This window comes from Cyprinodon variegatus, unplaced genomic scaffold, assembly GCF_000732505.1.
Source record: "Cyprinodon variegatus isolate N-32 unplaced genomic scaffold, C_variegatus-1.0 Scaffold647, whole genome shotgun sequence".
In the NCBI taxonomy this organism is placed as follows: Eukaryota; Metazoa; Chordata; class Actinopteri; order Cyprinodontiformes; family Cyprinodontidae; genus Cyprinodon; species Cyprinodon variegatus.
Window position 1 is genome coordinate 28539 of NW_015151100.1, and position 12237 is coordinate 40775.

Sequence of the window (12237 nt, forward strand, 5' to 3'; positions counted from 1 at the left end):
AGATTTTTCGTACATCAGGCATATGCTGTCTAAATTGCCAAGGTATGACAGGGGCTTTAGCTCAGGTTATAGCAAACAACAAGATCAGTTACCATAATCTATGCAGACGACACACAACTTTACATCACAATGTCACCAGGGACTATAAAAGCATCAGAGCGTTGGTTAGATGCTTAGAACAGAACAGTACATGGATGCATGATGATTTTCTACAACTGAATGCAAACTAAACTGAGTAAATAATTTTCAGACCAAAGGAGAGGTCCAGAGTTAACTCACAGCTCCAGCTAACACAGCTAGAAACATCTGTTTATGGCAGAAAGATTGGTGTCATGATGGACTCAGACCTGAACCTTCAGAGGTGCATAAAGGCAGTTACTAAGTTAACCTTTTATCACCTGAAAAACCTCTCCAGGATTAAAGGACTAATGTCCAACCGTGATCAAGAAAAACTCATTCATGCATTTATCTTTACTAGAATTGATTGCTGCAACAATGTCTTTATAGATTTGCCTAATAAGTCCATCAGACAGCTGCAGCTGATCCAAAACGCTGCTGCCCTTGTTCTTACTAGAACTGAGAAAGAGCACATAAGCTCTGTTTCTTCCCTGGCTACCTGTAGCTCAGAGAATAGACTAGAATCCTTTGGTAAGTCTATAAATCAATGAATAGATCAGCACCTCAACAAATAACAGAGCTGTTGTCAGTTTATCAACCTCCCAGACCACTCAGGTCTGTACACCCAGAACTAGAACCAAACATGGAGAAAAATTTTTCTTAGAATTGTTTTCTTAGCAGCAGATTTGTGGACCACATTACAAGTATTTGCCCAGTGGACTCCATCTACAGAGCAATGGGCATCTGCGGCTCCTCCAGAGTTACCATTGGCCTCTTGGCTGTTTCTCTTTACAATGGTCCATCTCCGTTCAAATTGATGTATGTAATTTCAGGTTATAGATTATGTAATTTCAGATGACAATTAGATGCACTCCTCAGATTTAGGGAGATCAAAACAAACAAGACAGAATATGAAAGCACATCTGTTTTTTATTAAAAGAATATCTCAAAAACTCTTGATTCTTTTATTTTCAGCTTACTTGTGTACTTAGTGTGTATCACATGAAATTTTACACAAAAAAACCAATTTAAGTATGTGGCTCCAAGGTGATGAAAAGGTTTAACATTATGTTTTCTCAAGGCGCTCTAAACAAGTGAAATGATAAAACAGCCTTGTATAACCATAGAGGCTGCTTTCATTATTGGTGTTTTTAATGTTTTCTGCTATTGAAGTGCTTTTGTCTTATACTTTTTAGATGGTTTTCTTTTGTCATAAATAGAGTGTGTCTATCTAGGCCTGCCTGTCTTCAGTTGTCCCTTAAGGGACTATTAAAATGTTCCAAATTGATGAACACAGTGGGGGTAAAAATGACATTAGTGCAGCATACAAGACAGAAAACGTGGTCCCAGCAGCATTAATTAAGGGTGATTATATAAACATACCTGGAAGACTAGGCCCTTCTTGTCAGCACTCTGGAGAGAAAAGCGACTCAGCCTCAGGTAGTAGGTGCCATACTGGGCCAACTCCCCCAGAAGACGAGACACGCTCTCTGGAGAAGCTCCCGACACGCACACACCAGGCCTGACATCGAACTGAACGCTCTGTCATAGAAAGCACATATTTAGAAAAGGTCTATAAGGAGCTGGGATGTCTGATAATTATAAAAAAAATAATAATTCTCCACACTTGTAACAGGGAAAATGAAACTCAGGGGTGTTTGGAGAGTCACCTCTTTGATGGCATTTGAAGTCAGTGGAGTTACTTTATTAGATGACATAAGCAGAAGTTTTATAAGAACTAGAAATTGTGTCTCTACGCAGTATCCTTCTGGGATAACACGGAAAACAAAAAGAACAGAATATTTTCCAGCCATAAAGGCATTCATAAAAGCACACCTGGTCAACAAAACAAAAAGGTTTTATATAAAAATCACATTAACTTCATCTTTTGTTAGTTTTCTGAACAAACTATGAGTCATATCTGATTTCCTAAAATGCTTTTTCTACAAAAAAGGAAATGAAGTCTTGCAAAAAAAATGGTCTGTAAATAGTTCAGCAGTTCTGCTAAACCTTAAGACGCAACAAGGAATGCACAACAGGAAACTGTATCTTTACAATATGACTGCTAGTTTTCATGCTTTACCAGTGAAGCCAAGAATCTACTTTATACTACCTGCTCTTGTTCATGTTAAAACAGGATCTTAGAATCAGAATCAGAATCAGAATCGGGTTTATTGCCATTGTTAGTGAAGAAGTTCACAACTAGGAATTTTTTGTGGTACAGTCGTGCAACATGAAACATATATGAAATAGTAAATAAAATTATAAAAATCTCTAAAAACACTAGGGTATAAGGCATGCAAAAAAATATACTAATATACTAATATATACACTTAACACTTATGGCAGCATCTCAGTAAAACAACAAGGAGTTGAGCTAAAAGCAAGGTTTATTTAAAGCTACAGTGTGTAATAATTACAGGGATATACAGTCAGAAATGTAATATATTATACATAACTATGTTATTTTATCATCATCTACGAGCTCAGCCTCTTAACCTTAATATTTGCGTTGCCTTAGAATTCGTTATTTATAATTACATAGGAGCGGGTCTCGCAGCCATGGAGGCAGACATCTTTGCGCTACGGCAGCGCAGAGCCAACAAACTAGTGATTGCGAGATCCCCAAAATGTCACAACGATGTAGAAAAAATAACAGGTATATTTATTATCTTAAGTCTACATGAAATCTATACCCTACACAGATTAATGAAATACTATCTGTAAAATTATCTATGTAAACAAACCTCATCACTTGAGAAGGTAGGTGATGTGGACGTCGTGGAAGACATTTTGTCCCGTAACGCTCGCCGTACTGTTGGGGGGGAGAAGCGGTGGGGGGGAGATGTTCATGTTGCTGCAGTCTGACCGCTAGATGTCACTAAAAGTTACACACTGTAGCTTTAAACATTTTCTATAATTGAAAAAAAAATATTGATCTTTACTGGTGGATCTCAAGAGAAGCTTTGGTGATGAACCCATTTTTAAATGGTTGCATGCTTTTGTTTTGTAAATAAATACCTTGAAAAAATGCAATTACTTTGAAATAAATAACTAAAAATCACTGGATTCTTGTATATTAATGTATAGTGTTATATATGGTGCAATAGAGCCCGGTGCTGTGAGCTGACAGCCAGCATTTCATAGCATGTAAATGAGGTTTATGCAGCCTAACTGAGCATGGAGGGATGCAGGAAGAACACAGACGATAAGAGACACTGCTCTCCTGACAAATAAAACAATGATGAAATCTGCCTTAGCCACAGCAACACACTCACTCGGTCTTTGCAACAATGTAAACAAATGATCCCAAGGATATTTCAAAGTCCAACCAGGATTGTCCCTAAAAGAAGTCTGGAAAGATGCTACTAGCCAACATTGTGAGGGAAAATCTTTGCTTTTAATTAGAAAAGGTTTTTGCAGCACAAACCCAGAATTATTAATTGGCTGAGTTAAGGTTTCTGAGGAATCCGTTGGCTAACTGGGGATCAGCAGAAGCTGCTCTGCTTCATTCTAAACATACTCATCTTGAAGGGGTTGAGGCATTTCAAGACGTCAGCAGGTAATAAAGAGATATTTTGTGCTGAAATTGAATAATAATTAAATAAATAAATAGTTTTGTTATTATTTAGTCGTGTTGAGAAATTTTAAATTGTATTCAATTTGTTTATTAGGAACACCTGCTAGTTTTTCTCTAATTAACCCGAATCACATTTGGGGAGCTGAACGATTTTAGAAGCAACAGTTTGTGTGAAACCTAAAAAAAAAAAAATGTTATAGATTAAGTAGAACAAGAGATTATTTAGAAAATCTATGTAATTCTATCAGTTAAAATGAATTAATTAAACTTTAGAAAGCAAACCTGTTTCTAGCCTGTTTTAATTATAAATAAAACCATGTTAAATACTATATGAGAACATGCTGATTTTTTTAAACAAATATTTCTAAGATCATTTAACTCACACGGGCCCTCTCTAGCAGCTGTAGCTGTTTTGAATAGCATCCAGTTGACTTTGACTGTTATAAGCAGCTATGTTATAGCTGCCCCACCCTTAAAAATATATTTCCTGATTTCTCTAAGCAGAGATCACTCTGACTGCCGTCTACTGGAATAAAGATAGCAACAAGTCAAAATGACAGGCCCATCCTCATGCTGTACAGTAGGTTTCCAGCTAACAGCATTTTAAAAAGGTCATGGAGTCTGCACTAAAGATGGTGGAACAAAAAGTCCTAGAAACATTTAAAAGCCTTGAGAACTACTGAGAAGTGCTCTAAGCATTATTCTTATGTCTTTATGTTAGTGTCAAACATCTCCTGCAGTAACAGGATAAGGAAGGGGCCAGGGGAAATCAGGGAATGGTGATTCAATTAGCAATGAAAGAAAAGACTATAGCCTTCCTGAAACAGAAGAAAAAAAAAAAAACTTAATGGGACACAATAAAGCAACTGCTGCTCTCTCCTGCGGTTTGTTTTTTAACATGAGAACACTGCAATTTACTCCTTGATCGTTTAATCAGGTTAATGGCTTGACACGATCTGGCTCAGTTCTCTAGAAGTTTTAGCGTAATAACCTTTTTTAAAAGGAAATGCGTTTGTTTATATCTCAGACTAATTGTGCAATGACTCAAATGTCTCTGTGTGCTGCTGCGCAGTGGCACTGTGCCAAAAAAGATTGCATCTAAGTGTGTCTCAGTAATAAGTGACGACGAATTCACCTGGTTGAGAGGGAAGGTGGTGGACGCCACTCCAATCAGAACATTCAGGAGGTCGGATACTAATTGCGTCTGGGAGTCTAGAGGCAGCATGAGGATAGGAGAGGAAGCACCGGAACTCACGACCCTCATCTCTCCCTCCCATAGCCGATAAAGCTGGTCAAATGTCTCCCTGCCTCCTTCTGTGAGAAAGAAGGACTCCTTTTTTCCAGGTGGGCTAGCAAAACAAAAATCAAAGAAATTCAGTTTAAATCCACAGTACACTTTCTTCATTTATTTATTTGTATGATTTTCTGCCATTTACTCAACTGAACTAGACATGTTTCTAACTTATGACTTATTATAGTTGTTTAATAAAATAAACTGCTGCATGATTTTAGGAATTTTTTTTTTTTTTCAAGGTTACTTTTTCAAGGTTACTTCATCCATGTTCACTTTAATAAAGGTTCACAGCCAATTAAAACCCAAAATGTATTTTCTCAGAAAAGGATCATTATTTAGACATAAAACAAATTTCTAATTAGCCTTCAACATTTGAGAGAAAAAATTAATTCAAGAGTTTGGAGGAATTGTACAAGGAGCTGGAGTCAGTGTTTCAAAGTCCACCATAGAGACATATATCCAGAATGTGGGCTATAGCTCTAACATTACTTCTGTCGATCCATTTTTGAAATGTAGAAAACATCACAAGTGTTTTACCCACTTGGAGAAAAAGAACGGGACTGTTATTCTTCAAATTTAAGGACCGTAGAGACTGGAGGAAAAGGGGAGATGCACAGAATACAAGCTGCCTTAGATCCAGAGTTAAAGGGAAACATTGTTATTTATTTTTTTTTTTCATTGGGCCCTTGATTTTACGTTATTACATCATGTTCTACTCATCCATATGAGTTTTGCGTCATTTGGAGCTGTTCTGAAGATATTCCATCAGGTAATATCCAAGTAACGTCTTCCTTTGGGCAACGACTTGAAGGCGCATACTAAACTGTTCAGAATTTATCATTTATGGTACGCCAGCATTCAGAACATGTAGGCGAATCACTGTCCCCCAGACATCCAAGGTTATATTTTTTATTTTTGTATCTTTTAAAAACGAATGATGTCTAGTGCTACTACCACAGATGATCTCGCTCTCGAAATGGAATTAAATGATTCAGATTAGCTCGCCGAATGAATAGAAGGGGTAGAGCGGAGCCGCCTGTGGTCCGAGCTGCCTGTCACAACTCCAGTCCGGCGCGCGAATAACATCATACACACTGCGCTTTTTAAAAGATATAAATATAAATAATCGCAGATCTAGTAATAACTAACTTCCTGTGCACATACAACAATTGTTTTCTGATAGAGATGGAAAATATAATTTAAGAGGAAAATTTTATTTCAAAACTAAGTATGTTCGAACAACAACAAAAAGTTTTAGTTTATCAATTAGTGGAGTGAAACTCTGGAACAGCTTGCCTAAAAACATTAAACAATGTAAAAGCATCCAGCAATTCAAAAAAGAACATAAGAAAAGTATTTTTGATGAATACAAAAAAGAGTAATATATAAAAAGTTGGTATACTGTTTGTCTTACTGTAAATAATTATCCTTTACCACCATGACACATGTAACTGAGGGGTAGGGCCTAATAAGCTTATGCTTCATCCTACTCCTTTTTTAAAACATGATGCATGTTTGTGAAGCATTCAATGTAAACATTGTTAAATCATATCATGTTTTAAAATAAATGAAATGAAATTAAATGTCTGGGGGACAGCGATTCGCCTACATGTTATGAATGATGGCGTACCATAAAGAATAAATTATGAACAGTTTAGTTTGTGTCTTCAGGTCGTTGCCCATAGGAAGACGTTACTTGGATATAACCTAACAGAATATCTTCAGAACGGCTCCAAATGACACAAAACTCATATGGGTGAGTAGAACATGATGTAATAACGTAAAATCAAGGGCTCAATGTAAAAAAAAAAAAAAAAAAAAAAGGCGTTTCCCTTTAAATTTACACAGCCAGTGATAATCTGAGAGACCATGTGTCATTTAAGTGTTGGACACGATATTTTATCAAATCCAAAGTCAGCAATCCTTTCTGCCAGAACACTGTGGTGCACTTCATGCTCGCCTCTGCGGAGCAGCTTTATAGAAAAGCTAATTTCATCTTCCAGCAGGACTTGGCACCTGCCCACACTGACAATAATGGCTGGTTCAATGAACATGGGATCACCGGCTTTATTTGCCAAGTCTGATCTAAAAGGTGCACAGAAATTATGATTTTTTTGAAGAGAGGAAGATGAGAGAACACCAGAACAAATAGTACAGGTGAGCTAAAGGCTGCCGTTAAAGCAACGGGCTTCCTGAACACCTCTGAAGAGCACCCAGTTGAGCCTCTCTTTGCAAAAAGCTGATGCAGTAATTTTTGCAGAAAGGGCCAAAGCAAAAGATTTTAGAACATAGAATGTACAGAGCATGAAATAGCTTTCAGTAGGCAGACATTTCCATATTAAAGAAAGCTGTTTCTACTGTTTCTATAATGTATTTAGTCACGTTTCCTACAAGCGTAATTCTGGGTTTTCATTAGCTGTTGCCATTTTCATCAAGATGAATAAATTAATATGTGAAAAAATACAGAAATTAGTGAAATACATTACTGTCTGTAAATGTTACTACTTAGCTTTTCAATGAGATTCTAATTTATTTGGATGTACATGAATAATTAGCAAACGGCTCATTTACCAGCCTACGGACTCCCAGCAGCGGCGCCGCCCAGGCTCAAATGTGCGGACAGCCTCCCAGATGTCAACATCTGGAACAGGGCTCGTCTCCGACTGAGAGTCTGGGGTCAGGTTGGAGGATGACTGGAAGCCCTCGTCCTCAGACTGATCTAAATAGTGAGGAACCTGCACAGGTCACACAAGATGTGCTTCAGTAGAAATTCTTAGAAATCCTAAAGTTTAGTTTTTGTGTTGAGGTTAAATCATTAGTAACCTACCCTGATAGCCAGTCCAGTAACATCAACATTACTGGGAATTGGAGGGAGGTCCAGTCTGATGTCCATGTCAGATGTTCGAGTGTGTTGTAGTGCCCCAAACAATGTCAGCCTAGTTTCCCTCTCAAATCGTTCTTCTGTTTCCACTTTAGTCCTCAAAGTCAGCAACCCCGTCCCCGGCAGCGAGTTTATCAACTGCTGAGATCCACACAGAGTCTCCAAATTTGCCCATTCCTCCGCACACACCAGACTCCACGCCCTGGCTTCAAGTCTTTGTAGCTCCTCGCTCTGGTAGCTCCAGGGTTGGGGCCTTCGTAGAACGGGCCTCTCTCGTCTCATATAGTCTCTGCTGAAAGAGGTAGGAGGCGGAGGTGCAGAGCCAGCAAGACACACCAGGAGCTCCAGCACTGAGTCTACTTCTGTCAGACCAGAGGACGCTCCTTCAGGCAGCCTCCCCAGCAGGTCCTCCAGCGCCTCCGCTTCATCTCGGCACCCGGCCACTCGCAAGTCAAAACACATCATCAGGACTTTGTTCCTAGGCGGAGTGTTGGCCACAGGACTTGGTCTCAAGGCAGGCCGCTTGGTGCCATCTTGAAAAAGCTTAGACAGCAGGGCGCCATAAGCCTTCTTTTTGAGAGCTCTGTGGAAAGCATCTCTGGAAACTCCTCCAAGGGCTCGACGCTTCCAAGACACCCCGGAGAGACTGCAGTCACACAGAGCGCTAAGCAGCTCAGTGATGCTGCTGCTGGGGGCGGCTTCTGTGGGATTGTTTGAGCTTGCATTCATGGTGGCTATTCTGTCTTGGACGCTTGGTGGGAAAAAGAAACATGCATGTTAGTTTTTTTAAGAACCATCTCTGAACTGCAAAACACAAACTGCCAAGACACCCTGACAAAAACCTCAACAGATCATATTTTAAACCAAACATCTGACCCTCCTCTGAAGCTCAACTGAACTGCAACCTGTTCAAAACCCAACAGCCTAGAATACATCACCTTATTCTACCTCTAAACACTTTATATACACACTCATGCACACATAACCAACATGAAATGAGTGTCAAATTAAATTTACTTTTAAGTATTTGACTATTTCTTAACTAGAATTATATCAGCTTTAACCATTTTTTCTAAAACAGAAATGACAGTAACAGTTCAGGTGTAATGTAGATTTTCTTTCACCCAAACTGAATCAAAACTTTACATACAGCCACAACTTCAAACGCCCCATAGATAGTTTAATCTCCCGTAGCAAGTTAAAGACAAAAAACATGTCATTTATAACCACCCACCCAAATCTGGCACATTTTTGTAGATATGCAACTTTTCTTCTCAGAATTGGAAGCGCTCACATATATTGGTTTGTTTTTGTGCCTCGGAGTCTGGTTTTAAGTAGTGTTGCGCTGATGCCATTTTTGGCCCCAATGCCGACACTTGGCTGTGCAGTATCGGCCGATACCGATACCATCTGTTTGAAATTAACGTGTCTGTTTGTATATATGAAGAACTGCATACTACTTGGATGTAAAATAATTGTCATCATGGCTTTATCAAGCTGCTGCCTACCTTTGTGAATCAGGAAAAAGACTAATATAAAGTGAATCCAGTAGAACTTTTTATTGCCTACCTGGAATGGGTAAAAATAGTTAAATAAACTTTTGGCAAACAAAATGGTATCTGTGCCCTATTTTTTTGGTACTCGCCAATACTGATACCACCATTTTAGTGCATTATCGGGGCGATACTGGTATCGGTGCAACACTAGTTTTAAGCATGGTCTATAGTTTGCATTATCCACAACCTGTTGATTTAAAGAGAAATTTGCTTTTCGTTAACCAACCAGCTTTGCACTTATACCACTGGCAGTGAAACAGAGTCATTTCAATATGCAACAAGCTTACACTTAACATGTGGAACACAGACATTCTTCTATCAAGGGCAAATCCTTCATTTTTCTCTAATCAAACTGTGAAGCTCTCATCTACATGATGTTTGGTTTGCCCATGTGTATAGATTTATTGAGCAGAGGATCAAGCGTTTTGATGTAAACTCTGCATATTCACTTCAATTTTGGTCAGCAACCTTTCAGTTCTCGGTGATGGAAAACGCACATAACTTGGTTAAAGATGGAGGGGGAGGGGGGTCCGAGGTTGTTCTTGATTATCCCCAAGTCAGAATTCCATCAACAACAGGACAATGATCCCAAACACTCATCGAACCTAAACCCTTTTAAAAATGTGAAAGGTGAAACTATACTGAAGTGTGCAATAAGTTGGCTGATGTCTATAGCTGAAACAATTAATGGGATTCATTGTGATTAATCGATTATTGAAATGATCATCAAATAATTTAGTAATCTATTACTGCTCTTACAGAGCAACCTACTTAGAGCAGTAAATATATCAAAATTGTAAATAAAATAAAAAAATATGTAAACATTTTGCATTTAAGATACAAAAAAGAATGTTTTCGTCTGTCATTATGCTCCACCCAGACCTCTTCAAGTGGAAAAAGATTATGTTTCACCTGGTTCAATTTCGTAAAAAAATCTTCTTTAAGGAAACTATTCCAATTAAAGGATTAATTGAAAAAAAAATTAATTTGCAAAATAATCGTTAGCTGCAGCTCTAGTGATGTCATGATAATTGCAAGAGAGAAAAGTTTAAATTAAGGCATTATTAAAAGACCCAAACTAATATACTTTTCAAGATGGGTGGAGGTAAACGTCTTGAATAGCACAGAGCAGTGAAGTGTTTTGAAACCCCAACCATCATAACATTGCCCTGCATGTTTCAGTTGTTGTCCCTGCTTCAGTGTCACTGATTTCTAATTAACAGGGTTTTTCTTAAATTCATTTATCCCAATCTGATCCGAGAAACATCTCAAACATGCAGGACTGTGTTCTTTACTGAGCAGGGTTAAGTTTAATGTAATGCCATCAACACACCACATTGATTTAAGATAATACTTAACATTACCGCAACACTTTACATGTTAACATAGAGGTGGATGTTGCTAACATGCTAAGTGTTAGCAATATTATCTTCTGCTTGCCTGCATCAAACTCCATATTCATTTTAGTTTCATACCAACCTAGGACGACGCTTCTGTGTGATGTTTATAACCCTCTTCACGTTGTTTTCCTTATATATTTATCCAAAGAGCTCCAACCTCCCATATTTGCTAATATTTATTAGCACCAGACTGGAGAGTTATGTTCCATTTCCGAGATGTTTGTTAGGTAAACATACAAACCCAAGGAAGACAGTCAACCGAGCTCCATATGTATCTATACTAGCCGATTCTTTATAGTTTTATTATATAGAAACAGGGGGAAAATGTCAAAAAATAAACTCCGTAGCTAAATTCAAGCTATGTTTCTCATTCATATTCTATCAAACAAACGCGGGCGACGAGCAGTCCTGAAGCCAACCCACTCCAATGTGATTGGACGATTTCGCCAGCAAGCGTCGCCATGCTTTTTACGTCAGCCTTTATGTTTGGCCAATCCAGACAGCCAATCACGACGTAGGAAAACTGTCACTATGCTGCATTCAGGTGACACGGGAAAAAAAAATACCAATGACATACTTGCAATTGTCTCCTATTTTTACAGTTTTTTAATAAGTTATATCACACAATTATTGCCACATATGATAGCCAGGGTTTTGTAAATAAAGAGTTTAATTATCTAGAAGCGACGGATGACCAGTGGATATTATTTGAATCCTCTGCCAAAGTGGTATTCTCTACTACAGAATATTATCAGCCGTACAGTAAATGCATCGTTAATCATTTTTTAATTGTGTCACTTTAGAACTATGAACAACAATGTTGAGACAAACAAAAAAGACAGGCTTGAAATTCAAATAGAAAATCTGAATAGTGTGGCATGTTTTTATATTTACACATATTAACTCCGATAATGTTTAAACTAACTAGTAATCAACCAATTTTGTATACAGTGGTACTTAGAAAATATATATAATATATGTATATAATTAAATATAAAGAAGATCAGAGGTAGGTATATGTTTAAACGTGGTAAAACCTTTATGCACTGATATTTTTATTAATGGGGGAAAAATGCCATAACTATATAACTTGAATTAGAAAATTCTTTAATATGACAAAAGTTATTACCCCAAACCTAATAGATTTTAGGGAAAAAAAAAATAGACATTGCTTTTTACTTGATGTAAACCAGACATTTATGCATGCCATGATATTTGCAGCTGTGTCACCTGCTGGGGGCAGGCTGGCGAAGGTGTTTCAAGACCTATTGAGTCTTTCTGCTAACAGACTAAAATACCTGGACCAGTGTACTGCCACCACTTTGGGATATTAAAGAAATTCACGTTATTGAGTAAAGAAAATGTTTGTCATTTTGTCTTTTTTGTCTTGTCTACAAATTACAAAAAGT

General features: G+C 37.8%; 1 protein-coding gene across 1 annotated transcript in view; it reads right to left on the minus strand.

The window, feature by feature from the left end:
• tubgcp6 (tubulin gamma complex associated protein 6) overlaps positions 1-11238 on the minus strand; it is a 38825-nt gene extending 27587 nt beyond the window's left edge. Inside the window, exons 1-5 of the mRNA XM_015393551.1 lie at positions 10908-11238; positions 7819-8623; positions 7563-7726; positions 4833-5046; positions 1501-1659 (exon numbers count right to left, since the gene is read on the minus strand). Of these exons, the coding sequence (XP_015249037.1) occupies positions 1501-1659; positions 4833-5046; positions 7563-7726; positions 7819-8601 (1320 nt within the window). The 5' untranslated portion in view covers positions 8602-8623; positions 10908-11238. The remainder of the gene's footprint in view (positions 1-1500; positions 1660-4832; positions 5047-7562; positions 7727-7818; positions 8624-10907) is intronic.
• Positions 11239-12237: the final 999 nt, after the last annotated feature.